Here is a 22509-nt window from a genome sequence, read left to right as displayed (position 1 = left end):
TGCTGTTGGATTTTGTGCGTTTTGTATACGTGGCATGTGTGAGAACGACCTGATGACTCAGCTAATGAAGCTAAAGAAATGAGAACCAGCCTAATTAATATCTTTTCGCAAAATTTATTCATCCTTGCAAATCAAACTTTGAAATAGCATAAAGGTAGAGAGAGAGAGAGTAAATTAACTTTGCTAGAATCCCTTTTTTTTTCTTTTCTCTTAATTTCTACTTTAGTTTAATTTTAATTTTGCTTACTACTATCTACTCTTTTTCTGTACTTTGCATAAACTTCCTCCCCTAAGTGGGATGGATGGATGGATGAAGGCATATATTTTCTTTCACACATGTGATTGATACATACGTATGTATGTATGTATCTACCTTAATAACTTGTCACCTCACCTCAAAGCTAGAACATTAAGAATCTGCTACAAACACCAAATCCACTGTTTTGTGCAAGGTGACCTGAGAGCAAATCCCAATGAGAGCAGTAGGACTTTAGTATTCAGCACAATGATGCCAGGATGGGGTCCCCCTACTACGTGGGAAGGCAGCTCTCGTAATTCTCATGCAGCATGCCAAAATGGAAATTATGTCTGAAATATGCATCTGGTTGAGGAAGGCTGTTATTTCTTGTTAATCCATACAAAGGAGGTAAAACAATCATTTTGAAAAAATTACTTTACAAGAAATTCAATTAGCATTAAAAAAAACAAAAAAACAATAAAACCCCAGGGCCGGATGGACTCCCGGGGGAATTCTATAAAGGAAATAAAGATCTATTTGAACCCATATTACTGAGACATACAATGAAATATTAGAACAAGCCAAAATTCCAGAATCCTGGAGAGAATCATACATAACTATGATACCAAAGGAGGGGTTAGACAAACAGAAAATAAAAAACTACAGACCAATTTCTCTGCTCAACGCGGATTATAAGATCTTTATGGTAATCTTGGCAGACAGAATAAAAGAAATATTAAATAAAATCATCAACACAGACCAAAATGGTTTTCTACCCTCCAGACAAATTTTCAACTGCACCAGGACAGTTTTAGACGTCTTAGAATATGGTGAAGCCCATCCAGGAAAACAAATAGCTCTTGTCTTCCTGGATGCCCAGAAGGCATTTGATAATGTTAATTGGCAATACTTAAATGAGTTAATTAGAGAATTAAAATTAGGTAACAGATTTGAAAACATTATCAAAAATATATATACCACCCAAAAGGCCAGAGCAATAATAAACGGAGACACTACAAAACCAATTTTGATAGAAAAAGGAGTCCGCCAAGGCTGCCCAATGTCACCCTTATTATTTATACTGACATAGGAACTACTACTAAATAAAATAAGAAATAATAAAAATATACAAGGAATTAAAATTAAAAAAGAAGAATATAAATTACAGGCATATGCGGATGACATGGTGTTCTTTTTAGAAGAACCAACCAGGTGCTCTGGCCCAGAGCTAATCAAAGAAATTGAAAATTTTGGGGAATTTGCAGGTCTAAAAATAAATAAACAGAAAACAATGTTAATGACAAAAAACATGAGTATACGACAAATTAGGAAATTAGAAGAAACTACTAAACTCCAAACTACAAAAAAAATGAAGCACTTAGGATTAATATTAACAAACAAAACAATTACACTTAAAAAAGACAATTATGACAAATTATTGTGAACTGGTGGCTTCCCAATTGTTAGCTTGCTCAGTTTGCTGCTGTGCTACACAATTCCTCCTCCGTGCTTATTTCCAGGGGAGGGAAAAAAAACTCCTTGCCTGTCCTTCTAATAAAGTATAGAATGGAAAATCCTCAGGATCATCCCCCCCCCCCCCAGCTCACCTCTCCTAAGCTGTTTAGAAAATAATTTAGCTGGTGGGGCTTTCTTTCTTTATTTCTTTATTTCAATCCTTGAGGCTATTCTTTGATTCATCTCTATTTTACTTGAGCTCAGTTAATGCACTTTAACGTGGCATTGCTGGAATTACAAGTGTAGCCTGTCTTTAGTTCAAAATGAATTACTTTTGACTTGGCTTTTCGCCATCTGCTCTGCTGTTTGAAACAGACCCTCTTGAGTCCTCGGTGTGTGTGTGTGTGTGTGTGTGTGTGTAGGAGCCGGATGGCGATATCTGCTGAGCAGTCAGGGAGCGTGGAGGGGTGGGGTTTCCACCCTTTTATATTTTTCAGCCAGTGACGTGAGCCGTGCCTTGAACAATCACGCTGCCTCAAAACACTGTAGTTGAAGATGCTTTGTGTGAGAGAGACTGTGTGTTTGTGTGTGGGGGTATGTGTGGTGGTGGCGGCGGGGGAACCAGCTTGGTGCATCTTTAAGCAAATTGCTACAGCCTGAGCATCACGGAGGTTCCTCTCTTTCTAAAATTATCCTGAGGAGAATTTTTTTTCCTAAAGGGTTCCTTATTACTCTCAGCCTGCCCTGATACTTTTATAGATACCAAATTCTTTAAAGAGCCTTTATTTACTTTGACGAAATGATTGGAGTTAATAGTGTGCAGAGTACCAGCAAAGTCCGGGTGAGAGCTACAGGTTCAGTCAAATACCCACGAGAAGACCCCGTCTGGCGGCAAACCCACCGCTCAAAGTCTATGAAAATTTCCAACTCCACGGAGTTTTCTGCTAAGGATGCTAAGGTAAATGAATAGATGGTATGGATGCGTGGACGAATGGATGCATATCGATTGCCTCCATATTTGTGGCAATTGCAGAAGGAGTGTTATCAGTAATTCCAAGTTGATAGTAGTATCTATTTTTGTTTTTTAACTTTAAAGCATTCCTTAAAAATTGCTTTGGGGAAGGAATCACCTAGAAGGGGAGGGGTGGTCAGCTTTTTTTAAAAAAAGCTATTAGATAGATTTTCATAGGGTTTCACAAAACATACCTGCATTGCACTGGTAGGTGGGATGGGTGGGTGGGTGACAGAGAGGGGGAAATAAATCCCTTCTGGCACGTATATACCAAAATCTTCCATATATTGCATGGAGATTCCTTTCCCTTTTCCCCTGGTACGGCTCTGTGTGAGTGGGTTGTATGATTCAGGTGGTATTTTTATAGATAGCAGAGGGGTCAATATTGCTATGAAACATTCATTTTTACATTTGGTGTGTTTTCATACGAAGGGAGATTATTTTTTTTTAAAAAATTGTCATCTCTGTATTGTGCTTGTCACTGTAGATATTATCCATCTACCTGTCTCAGGAGCTACTCGAAGTGCTTTTAAAGTGTCATAGTGTGTTCATTTTAGCTTGCGTGTGTGTATGTTGTCTCTTTTAAAAGCAACAATATATGGTTTTAAGAGTTCAGTCCACATAACTGGGATATCTTTTAAAAGATTGATTCTCAGTTTGACCATTTCCCCATCTGTCTGTTCTCTTTCACTGCAACATGCTACTAACGTTTCACAAGTATGTTAGTACGGAGGTGCCATATAACCTGTGACTCTGCAACATTGCGAGTAAGCTGCAAAGGGGCTCTTAATGCAGGAGGGTTTATGCACCTGTTCTCTTTTCTCATTTGTTCCCTCCTTCTGGGTTTGATACTATTATCCCAGTGCCATTTTCTAAAAGGTCCATTCACATCAGAAGCCCAGAGATTTGGGATAAGATAGGTGTCAAAATCTGCAAGCGTTTGTAACGTTGCTGTAATCGTTCTATTGTAATTCTCCAAGAAATACATTAAACCTTTCTTGCTACCTTGCAGGGAGAGGAAAGGGATGGAATTCTCAAAGTTGCTTACATATTCGTAGATGTTCAGTTTTCTGGTGAATTCTTCACCCACCAAACCGTGAAATTAGGATAAAAACAAATGGTACGGTCATGGCTGCATCTTGTGGCAGGATATAATTAGTTGGCAGCAACTGAATAGTTTAATCAGGTGAATATTATTGATAACTGAAGCTTAGAAGCTTAGTGGGCATTGGATTTGGTATTGTGTACTGTACTGTTTTTTATTATTGTTGTGAGCCGCCCCGAGTTTGCGGAGAGGGGCGGCATATAAATCCAATAAACCTAACCTAAACCTAGAACATTTGCATGGGTGACTGAACCCCTCCCTCCCCCCCAACCAGCAGAGGATTTCAAATGATTCCATTCAAATTTTAGAAGTATTCCTAGCAAAAAAACCAGTGTGTGTTAATCACATCACATGTTGCGAAGGCAAAAGGGTCTCACTCTAATGTCTGGGATCTCCGAGTAAAACTGGAAGGACTTTTGTTCTGAAACTCTGCAGAGCATTTGCCAGTTAATATCAGAACAGTGGGTTGGATGGATCAAAGATCTGCCAAAACAAGGCAGTTTCCTACGGTAATAATACCCTTTAATTAAGAACCACTGGATATGGCCCCACCCCTTTTTCTGAGAGAAGACCAAATCTGGCTGATTGTGATGCTGATTTTGTTGCTTAGCCCGACTCACGCATGCTTATCACTCTCTATCAGAAGAACCTCAGAGGTTATTCCTCACAGACAAAACTTTCATATAATTTGACAGTCATTTCAAGCAGGGTACTTTTTAATCCAGCAGATTAACTCCGTATGGGTATATTTAGATGAATCTTTTTTTTTTCTTCCTACATGAAACATTATCAAGTCTATGGTTAAAAAGTATAGAAAATAAAACCCAGAAGAATTAAAGTCTAGATAAAATCTAAAATAAAATAATGAAACAATTAAATCATTGAACCAACATAAAATATCAACTGGTAGAATATATACGGTAAGTTGAATTCTGGAGGGAATGACAATTGACCTTCAATATACTCTGGTGAAAGTCATTTAAACATTTGGTGACATAGTTTCTTTTTTTATCCCTGTCCACCTGGATCATCTATATTACTCTTTATACTTTAAGAGTGGCTAAAAAATAAATGAGTAAAAGAAATGAAATAAAAAGAAACGGCTTCTAAATAATAACTCTTTTCCAATCTTCATACCTGTCTCGTGTTAGTAACATATATTAAGAACAGGAAGGGATATTCTAGTATGAGTGCTTAACCACGGGAATTTGGGGTGATTGTTCTATATCATGAAGACAACAAGAAAATATATTAATACAGGATCAATTTATTATTGCTATTGCGCAACTTTCATTGATCGGTCTATGAATGGAGCATAGTGTAATTCTAAAAAAAAAGTAATATCGAAAACAAAGCTTTGGAATCTCACTTTTTCATATAAATCCGGGGTATCCAATCTTGGCAACTTTAAGATTTGTGAATTTCAACTCCCAGAATTCCCCAGTCAGGACATGGAATTCTGGGAGTTGAAATCCACAAATCTAGTGGTTAATGCAGTGTTTCCCAACCTTGGCAACTTGAAGATATTTGGACTTCAACTCCCAGAATTCCCCAGCCAGCAGATGCTGGTGGGGAATTCTGGGAGTTGAAGTCCAAATACCTTCAAGTTTCCAAGGTTGGGAAACACTGGTTAAGGTATCAGGCTAGAAACCAGGAATATGTGAATTCTAATCTTGCCTTGGCCATGAAAGCTGGGTGGATTATTTTGGGCCTGTTACTTTCCCTCAGTCCCACTCCTCTTACAGGATTGTGGAGAAAATAGAAAGTGTTTTGGATATATTTGCTTTTTTGAGTTAGTTGTAAAAATAATAAAGGTGGATACAAAATAAATAAAAATCATAACGCATAATGTATTCATTTCCTACCTGATCCAATATAGGATGGTGGATAGGTGATTTTCTATTTTCCATTCTAGGTTGAAAATGACTGGCCCAAAATTATCCATCTGACTTCAATTCCTAAGAGAAGAAGACAGTTTGGATCTTCCTGCTTTTATTCCAACATTTTAACCATTACACCAAAATGGCTTGTTTTCTCATTCATCCACGCACCCATTTTCTTAGTTCTGTAATTCCCAATCCTGTACTGCCATTGCAGACAATTCTGGAGTGCAAGCCCAAGTATCTTGAAGATACTGTGGTTGAAAAGGTGGTTATCAGAAAAGATTTTCCAACCTGATGCTCTTTAGAATGTTGGTTCTTAAACTACGGTTAATTACATAAGGGGTAATTTGGGCATATCCTGAGAGTAATGGTAATGGAGCAATTAGCAACTGTTTGTGAATTGAGGATTCAGTTTAGGACTGCCTCTTTAATATAAAACAAACTGTTTTTATTTTTTTTAAAGGTAGCAATAACATTATTTGAAATCAGAAAATGGTAATTGGGTCTTGATTTAAATGCTGTAAAAATATTGGTACTACCATTTTTGGAATTCCCCGACACAGTGCTGATGCCTGGAGTGAGCTGGAAAGTTTGACAGCTGCAGACCAACAGCCTAAGGCAGACTGGAGAATCTATTACCTCCTGCCTCCATTTTCTATATTTATTTTGACAGCCAATGTTCCATACATTGTAAAAACTGAGCTAGATAACTATGGAGTTCCCTTAGCCATCGTTGGAGTTTGGAGCAGATTGTCCATTTATTAGAATAGTATTTTATTTTTCTGCAAACCTTTTGATTCTTTCTTAACATGTTGATTTCTTCATGGGACTAGGTCATTATTTAAAGAAGTACAAGAAAACAGATGCATTTTTTCATGTACTATTTATCAGGGCTGTTACATTTTGCTTCTGATATTTCCAGATATGTTGGATGGAATATCTGGGCATCCGCATCATGTTTTTCCTACCAAATCAAAATGGTTGCAATGTATGTGCTTAAAAACTGAAGGGTTAAACCTGTTTTTGAGTACGTATAAAATGGTTCCCCTCCCCTTTCTGGAAACATATTTTTAATGGCAACAGCAGAATGTTAATGTGAAAGGGTGCTGCCTTTTTAAAAAAGGAATCCACCTAAGGAGCTATAGCATCATAAAAATCTTTTGTCTATATTCCATATTTTCATTTTCTAGCCAAGTCCTACTTTCCCAGACTTGATTTTATTTATTATTAGATTTGTATGCCGCCCCTCTCCGTAGACTTGGGGCGGCTCACAACAACAATAAAACAATTCAAGACAAATCTAATAATTTTAAAACATTAAAAAAAACCTCGTTATTAACTTTATATTTGACCTCTGCAATTCAGTATTGTTCTGAATGTATTTAATCCTAAGATTCTTCTTGAGCTTTCATTAATATGATGGATTGTATAAATATTATCTATTTCAAGAGGTAGGGGAGGTATATGACTTAAATCAAGAATGCCTGAAGAATTCATGCAGAGCAAGTTAGGGTGGAGCTGGAAGCAGATGACAGCTGTCTCAATCCCCCCTTCATTTCACTAAAGCTGCCAAAATATCAACGGGGAAGAACACCTCCCTTCTGCCTTCTTCTTTCTGACACATATGCTCAACCTCAGTTCAGCTAAACCAATGGCAACATCAGAGGCATCAAATTGCCTCATCGGTTGCTTGCGTTGGTATGTGAGTGAGAGAGTAGGATGCTGAATGAACGTGGTCCCCAGTTCCAGCATACTTTGGTCTATACCAGTGATGGCGAACCTTTTTTTCCTCAGTTGCTGAAAGAGCATGTGCGCATGGTATCATGCATGTGCAAGTGCCCATACCCATAATCCAATGCCTGGCAAGGGTGAAAACAGCTCCCCCAGAGGCCCTCTGGAGGCCAGAAATGGCCTGTTTCCCAACTTCTGGTGAGCCCAGTAGGGTTGTATTTTGCCCTCCCCAGTCTCCAAAGGCTTCCCTGGAGCTGGGGGAGGATAAAAATGCCCTTTCCCATCCCCACGGAGGCCCTCTGGAAGCCAAAAACGCCTTCCCAAAGTCTCTGTGTGAGCCAAAAATCAGCTGGCTGGGACACACATGTGCGTTGGAGCTGAACTAGGGCAACGGCTCGCTCTGCGTGCCACCTGTGGCACCCATGCCATAGGTTTGCCATCACTGGCCTATACCATGTGGGGGACATACTCTGCTCACAAAGAACAAGCTGGAATTCCAGTCTCGGCATTGAGAAGTCAGTCATGAACAGAGACAAAATACAGACTTTGCTGGCATTGCTCTAAGTGCTGCAATTCAGGGCTTTGATTTAGGCAAATCTGCAAAGTCCTGAACAGAGTGTGATTAGTAAATAGAGAAATAAAAGCATTGCAGATGTAAGATATGCCCTATTCTGACCTATTGTTGCCCCATAGAACTCAATTCAACTGGTGATGTTGAATGTCACCCTATTTGCCTTCCTTCATTGCAGGCTTTGGTGGAGATTTTCTCTATCAGATCTTCATAAATAATCCCTGTAGTCATGTGCAGAGATTTTTCCCTCAGCAGATTCTGTTCTTAGCCACGATGAGAGCAGTTTTAGCAGTACTGGTCTCCGAGGAGCAGTAGTGATGAATTAAGTATTTTATTCTATGAATCATCACATATGTAGGCTCTTGGTTGGTAAAATGCTCAAACCTCTAAAAGAAAGAAACACAGTGCCTCTTTAAAATGTTCATTTCTAAAACTCCCCTACTCTTTTATATCAATTTTAATATTACTACAAATATGGTTAATTTCATACATCACCGGTCACTTGCTCTATGCTCCTGTTGGATTAATGAATTCATTGCCTTTGGTCACGACTGTCTGTACTGTGATTCGATAAAAGTCTTATAGAAAAGATATTTTCAGAATTTACTTTTCATTAAACAGTTTTAATCTCCTTCTCTCCTCCTCCCTATTTAGTTGCTAAGAAATGTTTGAAAATACTTAGGTAATGTCCAGTGAAATATCAGAAGACAGAGAGCTGATTAAGATTTCATGTGACGGGCCAGAAGTAAACCTTTGTTGTTTTGCTAAACAGCAAAAACTGTAGAAAGTAAAGAAATAGTAATTATTATTTGTAACACGACAAAAATTTTAAAAGTAGCTGCCCTGTAGAAAGATACAAAGCCAGTTTATAATCTGCTTTTTAAAAAAAATAATTGTGCAATCTAAGAGACATATCCAGAGAAACTGCATTAAGCATTGTTTGGCATAAAAATTAACTTTTCTCAAAAACCACAGAAAAATTATATAAAGTGATGAAGAGGCTGTAAAAAAAAGGTAATCAAAACATAAAGAAAAACCCTGCCCGATTTCTGCTATTGGAACTGGTGCTACTTCAAGCGGCTGGATTTTGGTTGCATATAACTATAGATCAAAAAGGCAATATAATTATTTTCATTTATTGAAATATATGAATATATTAAAATGAAATATAATTATTTCATTTATAGTTGTGCTTCAAGTGTGTTTCAGTACAAATATACAGTTTTGATCATGGTAGCATGGCTACGGCAATTTTTAAAGCACACTTTGCTTAGTTCTCTGTTTCCATCCCACCTCTGATGGCCCCCAAAGCACATGAAATGTCAGCGACTGCAATTTGAGTAAGACATTTTCTATAATTGAACAAAATGCTTACTCCTTTGCATGGACAAGCATTCTTAACCAACAGTCCATTGTCCTTCCTGAAACAATTCAGTCCAAGAAAAAGCATTATCCTTCTATTTGGAGTCTGTACAAAGTGATTTAGGGAATTGGAGACTTGAGAAATAGGCAGGTTTTTCTTTTAATAAGAATGTGAATGGAATATAGTGTAGGACTGATGTAGCATACACTATACAAATATAGTGTATATTACATCAGTCCTACATTGATAATTGCTTCTCATATTTGGACAATCAAAAACAGAGGAATTGGGCCCTACATGTGGAATGGTTTACCTAGAAATAATATTGCCTGGTTAGTCTGCCCTTCCCAAATTTTGATGGGTTCTTCCCCAAATTTTTTTAAATGTATATTTATTCAAAGTTAGTTCTGGCTAAAGGATTTCATAACTGTCAAAAAATGTACATAGCCTGCTGGCCCACAAATGGAATGGTGAAGGTGGAATCAATAAAGTTAAGGATTTGTGCATGAATAGTGTGGTAAGACCTTTGGGATCATGAACCCTAGTAAGCAGGAAGATGTGCTGAGGCATGATATATATTTATATTGTTATATGCTTAGGCATATAGATTAATGGCTGATAGCATTATTCTTATCAATCATTAGTGATTATATTATCTCCGGGACCGCCTTCTGCCGCACGAATCCCAGGAACCGGTAAGGTCCCACAGAGTTGGCCTTCTCCGGGTCCCGTCAACTAAATAATGCTGTCTGGTGGGACCCAGAGGAAGAGCCTTTTCTGTGGCGGCCCCGACCCTCTGGAACCAACTCCCCCCTGAGATTAGAACTGCCCCCACCCTCCTTGCCTTTCGTAAGCTCCTTAAAACCCACCTCTGTCGTCAGGCATGGGGAAATTGAGATATTCCCTTCCCCCTAGGCTTATAAAATTTATGCTTGGTATGTCTGTATGTATGATTGGTTTCTTAAATTAGGGTTTTTTAATTTAACTTAAACTTAAATATTAGATTTGTTTATATTGTCTTATTGTTGTTAGCCGCCCTGAGTCTACGGAGAGGGGTGGCATACAAATAAATTAAATTAAACTCCCCCCAGATATCAGAGTTGCCCCCACCATCCTTGCCTTTCGCAAGCTCCTTAAAACCCACCTCTGTCATCAGGCATGGGGGAATTGAAATTTCCCTTCCCCCTAGGCTTATAGAATTTATACATGGTATGCTTGTATGTATGAGTGGTTCTTTAAATTGGGTTTTTTTAGATTGTTTTAATATTAGATTTGTTTACGTTGTCTTTTTATATTGTTGTTAGCTGCCCCAAGTCTTCGGAGAGGGGCGGCATACAAATCTAATAAATACAAATACAAATACATGGAGGGAAGGGTGTACACATAGTTCTGAGAGCTAGCTACAACCTTGGCAACTGATGTATGCTTCAGTTATTATACTATGGTCTATATATTGCAACTGTTTAGCTTCCTGAAGACTTTCCTCCAATAATATCATAAAAATTCTAACTACTAAAAGCTAGTTCTTGCTCTTCTCCAGTAGCTTGCAAGCTACTACCCAGCCTGGAGGTTCCACTGTTGTTATCCATTTCTGAATCATGTTCAATTATTGCCGTTAAGTGTTCTGTTCATATTTTTTTACAGAATAGTTCACCATTGCGTTCCCTAGTCCTCCCTATATGTCTGGGCTTGGGACCTGCATATGGTTGATGACAATAATGTCAATCAAGACTTGGAAAAAAATCAAGGACAAAATGAAATGAGTCTTAACATCAGAAAAACAAATATAATGACAAAAGCTGCAATGAACATTAGATGTTTAAAATCATCAAGGAGGGGATTGAATTAGTTCCAGAATTTATCTTCCTTGGATCCAAAATTGTTCACAATGGCATTTCTACTTCTGAAATCAAGCACAGGATAATCCTAGGCCATGGTTAACATGAATAAGATCTGGAAAACAGAGGTATTGATATAAATACAAAAAGCAGGCTAGTTAGAGCAACAGTCTTCCCTATAATAATGGATGTGAGAGTTGGACACTAAGAATGGCTGATCAAAAAAGAATCGACGCCTTTGAATTGTGCTGGTGATGTAAATTGTTGCACATACCATGGACAGCTAGAGCAGCTAACAGAAAGGTGTTAAATCATATAAAACCAGACACATCACTAGAAGCTAAAATCATAAAACTATGTCTGATTTACTTCAACCATGTCAAGCGTGGAAATTCATTGGAGAAAGCAATGATGCTAGGAATGGTTAATGAAACAAGAAGGGACAAACAAAGAAAATGTTGGCTTGATAATATCATATCTAAAAGTTGAACATCCAACAATTGAAAAAAGCTGTGCTTGACAAGATAGCATGGAGGGATGCGACTGAATGGTTAAAACAACAAACAATAGATTATAATAAACTGCCATTGCAGCTGAGTATATTATTATTATTATTATTATTATTATTATTATTATTATTATTATTATTATTATTATTATTTCTAGGTCTCCCTTTTCCAGGGGATACAGCATAAAAAGAATACAAAATAGACAATAATAAAATCCAACCCTAAAAGTTATATTTGGAAATTCAACATTTAAAAACTAATCTAAAAGCCCAAACATTTAAAACCATTAAACCAACATTCATATCATCACAGACATATTATTCGGCCAGAGTAGGGTGCCAGTGCTCAACAGCCCCAGGCCTGCCAGCAGAGGTGGTTTTTAAAGCCTTTCGAAAGACCGGCAGGGAGGGTGCAGTGCGAATCTCTGGGTGGAGTTGGTTCCAAAGGACCAGAGCCGCCACAGAGAAGGCCCTTCCATCAGCCCTGCCAGGTGACATTGCTTGGCTGACGGGACCTGGAGAAGGTCAACTCAATGTGACCTGACTGGCCACTGTGATACATGAGGCAGGAGACAGTCCCATAAATAGAACTGATAGGATGATGTCTGGATATTTGTATGACTTGTTATTAAATATACCAAATTATAAATTAGGGATTTCTATTACCTGCCAGGTAGATAACGGCACCCTATATAGCTGACATTGGGTAATAATGAAAAATCTATCCAGAATTTTCCAAGATCGTATGGACCTGATTAGTATTGAATGAGAGATCATTAGGAAACCCCAGGCTCTAAAATCAGTGAAAATACAGCTTGCCTCAGAAGGTAACAGCCAACCATTTGTGGCTGATAAAACTACAGAGATTGCCTATAAATTAATCCAAGATTGAGCTTGACCTAAAGGATTGTTTGCATCATCTCAATGTTGCCGTCCCATTCCAACCCATTGGTAACAGTTTAATCACCAGTGCCAATACAGCCTTTTGAATTAAGAATAATTTTGAGGTAAAGTTGTTTTGTCCTCAGTAGAATTATGATTAGAGCAATGCTGAGATTTCTCTCATATCTCTCCAGGGTGTCGCCGTATAAAAGCCAAGCATAAAAAATGAATGATCAACAGCTTCCTCTTCCTTCAAACAGCAACAACAGAAAGAGCTCACTGGGCCTTAAAAACCCATCTACATATTTGTCAGCAAAAGCCGTTCTCTGGGGTTTCAAACTAGCAAAGCCAGCCGTTTACGATTCCAATTAAAAATAATTAATTTTCTTGTCCAATTATAGGCATTGCTTACTTCAAGCTTTTAGCGCCTACTGTCAGTTCCACTTCCTTTAAAACAGATCATATTTGTAAAGAGGTGAGCTTACTCAGAAAAAAGATTTTAGGAGCTCAAAAGAGCTTAGAATCCATAAATGAACAATGCTTAATACTTCGGAGGATTTTCACTCAAATCTCAGCACCATCTCTATTAAAAAGCAATTGGTTCTGTTGGTTCAGCTGGGCAAGCACACAATGTTACTTCAAAAATGATGTAGACTTGTGTTAAAGATTCTCTTACAAGGTTTGGCCTACAGCCACAATATGGATTAATGCTTTGCATATATGAAAAACATAGGGAACAGCTGCCCTGAGTGTGGGCTGTAACTTATCTTAAACCATAGAAATAAAATACAGACGAGAACTTTGAAGTTTGCCTCTCAGAATGGGTATACAGTGTTCCCTCGATTTTCACGGGTTCAAACTTCACGAAAAGTCTATACCACTGTTTTTCAAAAATATTAATTAAAAAATACTTCGTGGGTTTTCCCCCTATACCACAGTTTTTCCCGCCCGATGACATCATATGTCATCGCCAAACTTTTGTCTGCCTTTAATAAATATTTTTTTTAATAAACTTTAATAAATAAACGGGGTGAGTAATAATCTGAATGGTTGCTAAGGGAATGGGAAATTGCAATTTAGGGGTTTAAAGTGCTAAGGGAAGGCTTCTGATACTGTTCATAGCCAAAAATAGTGTATTTACTTCCGCATCTCTACTTCACGGAAATTCGACTTTCACGGGCGGTCTCGGAACGCATCCCCCGCGAAAAGCGAGGGAACACTGTATTTGAATAGTATCAGGACCACTTATATAAAGGAAGTTACTTTCTCTTTATAAAGTTTCATAACCGGACAGCATCATTGGGTAGAACAAGTGTGGAAATTAATTCCACAAGGAGGTTAAAACAGTTTTCGTTTAGATTGATTATAGTAGAAAGTTGAAGTTCATTGTGCTATTCTTCTTCCTTCCTTCTTATATACTTGAGTGAATTATTAGGGAGTTATCTGACTAAGTCACTTCCTGGTGTTATGTGATTGTTCTAGGCTTTAATGTTTCAGCTCCTTTTGCATATTTGTATCTTGTTTGCTGCCTACAATATTGCAATCCATGTCTTCCTGCTCTTGGTTGGTAGCCCACAATTAGTAGTTAAATTTGAATAAAGGATCCCCCTTTGATTGCTCTATACTGCTCATTTTTGGTCGAAGTTCTAACTTACGCCATTGTTTGACACAGATGTTTGTACCTGTGACAGCGGTGTATTTTGCCAACCCACCAATATGAGCCGCTTGCTAATTTGCACACTGTATTTACTTCCAAGTTGCCATGATTCAGATCCCAGGCTGGCTAAAATGTGGATACAATTTTAATGGTGGGAATGGACAGTTATTCAACTAGAAAGGTATTTGTATAATTTATGAAGTCACGTACTTTAATATATGGAGCTGAGTGTTGAGGGAATACTTGTTTATTTCTCAGACTAGTGTAATTTCAGTGCAGTAACTTTTCTCATTTACACTGAGCCACATATCTTCCATGCACATTAAAAAAAAAAGCCACTCTCTTTTATCAGAATCTTGCTTGCTGCCCAGTATATTGTCTTTTAATCATTTCCAGGTAAGAATGCTAATAATGTTCTGAGTTTGTAACTTATCTAGTTACAAATGTCGGTAAAACATTTGTAAATAGTCCTGTAATTATATTTTTTAACATTAGTGGTAGTTCTTGACTTATAAGCACAATTGGGTTCAGAATTTCAGTCGCTATGGGATGGCAGTGATTAATTTATGGCAGGACCAGACCTAGTTTCACAACACTTTCATTGTGGCCATTAAGTGAATCATGCAGTCATTAAGTAAATCACATGATTATTAAACAAATTTGTATATGGTATGACTGAGTTGTATGGTTTTAATAATGGGTTTTTTAATGTACTTTTTTAACATATTGGATTTGTGATATTGTATTCTGTTGTGAGCCGCTCTGAGTCCTCGGAGAGGGGCGTATACAAATCTAATAAATTAAATCAAATTAAATTTGGCTTCCCCAAGAAGTTTGTTTACCAGAAACTGGCTGAGAAAGTTGCAAATTGTGATCATGTAATAAGCAGCCCTATATAACCATTGTAAATGTGAGCTGTTTCCCAAGTGCTTAAATTGTGATGCACTATTGTAAGACCAAACTTTTGTTAAATGAATGGTTGAGAACTACCTGTAGCGTTGCTTTTCTTTTTGCTGTTGTAAACTATCAAAAGGCTTTGCTAATCACCAATATCACAAGTTTAATACTTATGAATAATAATGGACAGATACTGTGGTCAAAAAAGGTAAGATGGCAGACATATGTGATATAATCCATGTCCATTTCATATATGTCCTTGGAGAAAGGGGCATATTTATTGTGTGACACTGCATCCACCTTGCAGTGTCATATCCATTATCTTGCCTTTTTTGGTATACTCACAACATAGATGAGACGTGGTGACACAGTGGTTAGAATGCAGTATTGCAGGCTAACTCTGCCCACTGCTCGGATTTTGATCCTGACTGGCTCAAAGTTCACTCTGTCTTCTATCCTTCCGAGGTCCGTAAAATGAGGACCCAGATTGTTGGGAACAATATGTTGACTCTATAAACAGCTTAGAGAAAGCCGTAAAGCACTATGAAGTAGTATATAAGCCTAAATGCTACTGCTATTGCTATAGATGGGAGTATTTATAGGATTGTTGTTGATTGGGGAGGATACAGTGAAAACATTATATAAATCTTCCTGGGTTGTACAAATAACAAATAAAATAACAGTGAATGGAATAACAGTGAAAAGTGTAGGCATGCTTGCACCGAGGCAGTTGATTTTTAAACTATAAAAAGTAAATCTTTTGTGATATAGCAATGTATTATTTTTAAACAAGAATAAAGCCAGATATCAAAAGTATGGGAAATTGCTGGATTCTTATCTTTGATATTCATTAGATGTCTCCGTTTTCATTTAGCACAGTTGAAGATCAGTTAAGTAGCTTTAGAATGCTCATTTTAATAGCATCTTTCTATTAAAAACATTATGAGAACTCGGTTGAAATCAGAGCATAGGATCAAACAATAAATTAAAACTGCAAATGAAATGTTAGTTGAACATTGATATTAATAATACTTATTCAGGGAAATAATTCAGGAAAAGCCTGATGTGCTTAAGGTCTATCTATCTGAATTAAATCTATAATAGATAATGCAATGTGAGTTTGAAATTGTTTTGCACATCATGCTCATCTTGACAGTTTATAATTCTTTCTTCCAACTGAAGTCGAGTATGATGACCCCAAATTTTTTTTTAGTTCAGATTTCATTCCCAGTCATAGAACTCCTTCCTTCCTACCCCAAGCACAGGTAAAATATTTATAGATATTACAGATAGTCCTTGACTTACAAAGACAATTGAGACCAGAATCTCTGTCACTAAATGAGGCAGTTATTAAATTAATCACAGCAGATTTTACAGCCCGTTTTTTGGAGTACTCTCTGAGCTTGGTTGTGTTTGCTTGCAGACATTTCATTATCGATACTATGTAACATCATTAGTGCACTATTGATGATGTTACTTATTTTGGGGAAGAAAAGACATTTCATTTCCATCCCTGAGCTACAAATATTCTCTTTTTCTTGGCGAAAACATTTTTTGTCATTAAAATGAATCACTGCAGTCAATAAGTGAATCATGCAGTTGTTAACCAAAGCAAGCTTTCCTCATTGACTTTGCTTGATGGAAGTCTTCAGGGAACATCTCAAACACCAGTCGTGTGAACGTGGGACACTGCAGCCATTGTAAATTCTTGCTGGTTGCTAAGTACCCAAATCCTGATCGTGTGGGGACATTGCAAAAATACAACCATAAGAAATCCATTGATCAATAATTTACAGATATAAAACCCTACAAAGGGAGGGGACGCACGTTATTATTATTATTATTTATTGGATTTGTATGCCGCCCCTCTCCGTAGACTTACAAAAAGGTAGAATCCCTCAAGTTCTACTTGACATCTGGCCATCTTCACGGCAAGTATAGTGTTGGGATAGGATTTTTATTAATCTGGAATTCTAGCATAGAAATATATATATTCTCTGTGTAACCCTGATTCAAAAACCCCAGGACAAGGAAAGGCCGTAAACCTAATCTGCATCCCTGGTTCAGAGGTTCAGAATAAACATCTCTAAAGCTTTCACAACTCCGGACAGGACATTGTAGGATCAAAGGGAGGAGGTTTCATTGCCTGGAGCAATACAGACCAGCAGGCCAATTGAGGGAGATTAGGCCAGATAAGAAGGTGCGAATAAACATTTGCTTTTTAGGAAACTCCTTGAAGATCTTTTCCTTGATATGCATGGGAAAGGAAGAGGCTCAAAGATACGTTTGAAGCTATGTATCATTTTGACATGTATATGTAATCATACCCCATTTCCTTATGTTCCTAAATAAATAGAAGCGCATGGCTCTACACCATGTCACTTCACCCAGAGAGAGAATGTGTCCAGTTTCTACTTTCTAGGATTCGCTTTCGTGAGTGGCCCCACTGGCTTGCCTTGCTCTCTGTCCCTTTTGAAGGCATTGCGTTCATTAGGACTCAGCGGTACCACAAGTGGTGGAGAATGCGGGCATGATTATCCTGTTACCTCGGCGTGCCGATGCGATCGTCACGTGCCTGAGACTCTCATTACTTATCTGCGCATTTCGTCGTCCGTCAGGAAAGGAACGGACGATTCTCCGTAAGTATGGGAGAGGTTTTGTCAAGGGAAAGGGACCTTCATGTAAAGGAACTTGGGCAAATTCTCAGAGCTTTTGAATCTAAATTAAGAAAAAACTTTCTTTTCCCTACTAAACGTGAGTTACGCCAACTCTTAACTTATGTCTGGAAACATTGTCCCTCTTATCCTCCTCACGGCTCATTAAAGCCTGCCGTTTGGATTAAGATAGGTACGTATCTTTACCAGGAACCTTGTGCTCCTGCAAAAATTATTTTAACTTGGAAGGCTGTCCTTGCTGCCCTCCGCTTTCACAACTTTGATCCCCCCCTCCTTCCAACCTCTCTATTGTTCATCCCACCGAGCCTTCGGCACCCCCCCCATCTTATTCCCCCTCCCTCATCGACCCCTGCCTTCCTCAACCCATGCCCCCCCCAGATCCCGTGCCTATGCCTTCTCAGGATTTTTCTGCTCCTGTACTTACACCTTCCCAGGAAAATCCTGCTTCTGCTTACTTCACCTCCCCTCTTTGCTCGGATCCTTCTTCTGGCAGTGCGGTTGCACAAGGGCTTGCTTCCGCCCTGACTGACCCATCTCTTTCTCCAGAAGATCTTGAAACTATTTCCCAATTCCCTGTTGATTTTGGGGGTAATGCCCCGCATTATAGGGCCATTCCCTATAAGGTCTTGAAGAACTTAAAAGAAGCTATCAATGATTATGGTCTTACCTCTGCCTATTGTCAGGCTGTTTTAAAAAATCTTACTGCAATTTATCACCTTCTTCCTATGGATTGGAAGACACTTGCAGAGGCATGTCTAACATCCACTCAATTTGTAATTTGGAAATCTCTCTTCTACCAAAAATGTGAGGAAAAACATGCCCAAAATGGGCAATTTCCACTGGACCAGTTTAAAGGGGAAGGTGCGTTCCTGACTCAACAACAACAGCTAGCTACTAACTTGGCTTGTATTCTTCTTATTAATGAGTGTGCCCTTCATGCCTTTTCTAAGATAGATGATCCTGCTTCTGAATCTGCTTCTTCCTTCACTACTATTCGTCAGGGCACCTCTGAAGCCTATGACACTTTCATTGAACGATTGCAAAAGGCTTTGAAACGGGATATTAACAATTCTGACGCACGGCAAGAAGTGTTGTTACGTTTAGCCTATGAGAATGCCAATGTAGATTGTCAGCGAGTTCTTGAACCGCTTCGTGGAGATACCACAAAAAACCTGGCTGATTATTTGCAAAAAGCAGCTCGAGTAGGCTCTCTTACCTACCAGGCTGAACTCATGGCCTCTGCCATTTCTGCCTTGCAGGTCTCTTCTTCCCACCCCAGGGCAGGTGCCTGCTTCAATTGCAAGCGCTATGGGCATTATCGAAGCCAGTGCCGTGCCCCGGGCGGTGGTGCTGCCCTTCAAACCACAGGTGCGCGACCACAAACCCATTGCCCTAAATGCGGCGGCCGTGGTCACTGGGCCCGTGAATGCCGTGTCAGCCACAAATATATTCCTAATTTTTCTCCTAACAATGTCCAACCGATTTCGGGAAACTAGGTTCGGGGCATGTGGCTAGCCCCACTCTCAAGGCCACTTCTCATTTTGCCTTATCCCTACCCCCTGAACGGGACTCCATTCATTTGGGTGAGGATCGCCCAGAGGAGCCCCAGCCCATTGCCATCCTCACATCACCGGTTGGGGTGATAGAACCTGGTAAATCCACCACCTTTTTCCAATCCGCAATTGTTCAAGCTGCAGAAACTGTGCCTATGCAGACCCCTGGTCTTGTCTACTTTCTTCCCTTAAATGTTCAGTCTCTCTCTTTTCCCCCTTCCTTGCCACTTATGCTATATCCTCATCGTGACCTTATTTCCAAAGGGGTTCTTGCTTCCCCCTTTTTACTTTCTGCCCATGACCTAACCTCCTTGGCTCTTGTCTGTATCCCAGATTCTCCCATTGTGGTGCAGCAAGACTCTGATGTTGCTGTCGTTGTGCCTGTACCCCTAGAAATTGATCCTTATAAATATGATGATCTTTCCATTCATGAGGAGCACCCATGGAATACACTTCTTCTCACTTCTTCTGTCTCTTCATCTAAACCTATGCTGACCCTTTTTCTAAATGGCATTCCCTTTTCTGGTATTTTAGATACCGGAGCTGATGTCACCGTCATCCAGTCCTCTCTTTGGCCCACTGACTGGCCTTTGCAAACTTCACCGGCCGTGAGGGGCGTTGGCGGCATTCAGAGTGCACAGATTAGTACTACTTGGATAGAAGCTACAATCCCCTCTTCTAAGACCAAGGCACGTATCCGTCCTGTTGTTTTGCCTCTTCACGTCAACCTCTGGGGACGTGATCTTCTTTCTCAGTTTAACGCTTCCCTTGTCCTTGACTAACCATGTCTGACCCCTTGCTTTCTCTTCAACTGCTCAATTCTTCGCCTGTCTGGATCGATCAATGGCCACTCTCATTGGAAAAATTAACAGCTCTTAAAGCGCTAGTGGAGGAGCAAAAAAGTCTTGGTCATTTGGAGCCCTCCAACAGCCCTTACAATACTCCGGTATTCGTAATTAAAAAGAAAAGTGGGCGTTGGCGTTTCTTGCAGGATCTTAGGGCTGTCAACAAAGTAATTCGCCCCATGGGTCCCTTACAATGTGGATTGCCTAACCCCAATCTCATTCCACGAAACTTCAAACTGGCTGTAATAGATTTAAAGGATGCTTTCTTTTCTATCTCGCTGCAACCTCAAGATCGCTTGCTGTTTGCTTTCACTCTCCCTGTCTTTAACAATAGTTATCCTACTTCTCGCTTTCAGTGGAAAGTTCTACCTCAAGGCATGTTAAACAGCCCTACCATGTGTCAGTACGTAGTACATTCACTATTAGAGCCCTTTCGCCTCGCCCATGAAAACGTTCTTCTTTATCATTTTATGGATGACATCATGGTTTGCGCTGATATGCCTCACCCATCTTTTCAACAAATTCTGCTCCTTCTCATTGAACATTTAACTGCTAATGGCATGACTATAGCTCCTGAAAAGGTTCAGCAAACAGAACCCTTTCTGTATCTGGGTCACAAACTTTCCCAGTCCCGTTCCTCCCCTGTTCTTCCCTCCTTGTCTTTACCCTCCCCTGCCACCCTGGTTCAGCTCCAGCAGTATTTGGGATCGCTGAATTGGGCTCGCCCTTACTTGGGGTTCACAACTTCTCAGTTGACCCCCCTCTTTTCTGCCCTGGCGGGAGCCTCCTCCCCCTCAGATCTTATCCACCTCACCTCTGAGCAGCTGGATACATTGGCTGAAATCAATAATGCGCTGCGTGTTAAATGGGTGGATAGATGCCAGGAAAATACCCCTCTGTCTCTTCTTTTGCTTAACACTCCTTCTATTCCTACTGCTTGTATTATACAAGTATTGCCCTCATCAATCTTAATCATTGAATGGATTCATCTTCCACACACACCCCGAAAAACTATTTCTTCTCGCTTTTCATTATATTCTCTTCTAATTGTTCGCGGCCGCCGCCGCTGTCTAACGCTCATAGGTTTTGAGCCAGTCTCACTTTATGTCCCCCTTCCTCTCCCCATGTGGGAATCTTTATTTTCTCAAAGTGAAGACCTCCAGATGGCCCTTGTGGACTGGCCTGGTCAGGTCTTATACCATCTACCTGCGGACACTCGCATTCAATTAATTCAGTTGGTCCCTGTCCGCTTTAACACCTGTATGCAAGACCAACCTATCCCGCAGGCATTAACTGTTTTTGCTGACGGGACAAAAACCAGGGGAGCCTGTGTTTTTCAAAGAAATGGCCAATGGGTTATACACCACACCCCAGCCCAAACCTCTGCTCAACGTGCAGAATTGGCTGCTTCCATTTTGGCCTTTCAGAAACTGTCTGATACACCCTTTAATCTTATTGTAGACTCCTTGTATGTTTCCCAGATTATTCTTAACATTTTTTATGCTTATCTGTCCCCAGCAGTTGACAGCTCCTTATTGGCTCTGTTTTTGACTCTCCAGCAGCTAGTTATGGCTAGGACTGTCCCCTTTTTTGTTGCTCACGTACGCAGTCATCAGCCTTTCCCAGGAATGCTAACTGAGGGAAATGACACTGCCGATAAGGCGGCACGGTCACCTGCTGTTTTTTCTCTGTCCTCCCCTACCCCTTGGGAGAGCCACTCCTATTTTCACCAAAATGCCAAAGCTCTCGCCAAACAATTTAGTATCTCAAAATCTGAAGCCTCGGCCATTGTTCAGCAGTGCCCCACATGCAGTCAGCATGCTAACTCCATTCCCATGGGGGTCAACCCGCGTGGTCTTGAGGCTTCACAAATTTGGCAAATGGATGTTACGCAATTCCAACCTTTTGCGCCCTGGAAATATTTACATGTTTCCGTTGATACTTATTCTGGCTTTATTATGGCCTCCCCACAGAGAGGCGAGACCACGAAACATGTTATCAACCATTGTATTCGCACCTTTGCAACGATGGGACGCCCTAAAGAACTCAAAACGGATAATGGACCCGCCTATAAAAGCTCAGCTTTTGCCCAATTCTGTAATACTTGGGGCATCAAGCATAAGTTTGGCATAGCCTTTAACTGTAGGGGGCAGGCTTTGGTGGAAAGAGGAAATTTAACCGTTAAACGGGCGCTAGAAAAATTAAAAATGGAGAAAATCCCTCCGGGCCTCCCGTCCTTGCAAAACCAATTAAACAGAGTACTTTTTACTCTTAATTTTCTAAACTTAACTGGGCC

At 39.6% G+C, this 22509-nt stretch overlaps 1 protein-coding gene across 4 annotated transcripts in view; it reads left to right on the top strand.

Moving 5' to 3' along the window:
* The window catches only part of PSD3 (pleckstrin and Sec7 domain containing 3), a 248184-nt gene that overhangs the window by 161201 nt on the left and 64474 nt on the right, over positions 1 to 22509 (top strand). Inside the window, exon 1 of one of the 4 annotated variants that reach the window (XM_070742364.1) lies at positions 2493 to 2651. The exons of the other annotated variants lie outside the window; for them this stretch is intronic. Coding sequence (XP_070598465.1) covers positions 2493 to 2651 — 159 coding nt within the window. Of the gene's footprint in view, positions 1 to 2492; positions 2652 to 22509 lie in introns of those variants that run through there. 4 annotated transcript variants of the gene reach the window in all.

This window comes from Erythrolamprus reginae, chromosome 2 (genome assembly GCF_031021105.1).
Source record: "Erythrolamprus reginae isolate rEryReg1 chromosome 2, rEryReg1.hap1, whole genome shotgun sequence".
In the NCBI taxonomy this organism is placed as follows: domain Eukaryota; kingdom Metazoa; phylum Chordata; class Lepidosauria; order Squamata; family Dipsadidae; genus Erythrolamprus; species Erythrolamprus reginae.
This window is presented reverse-complemented; position numbering and strand designations above follow the sequence as displayed.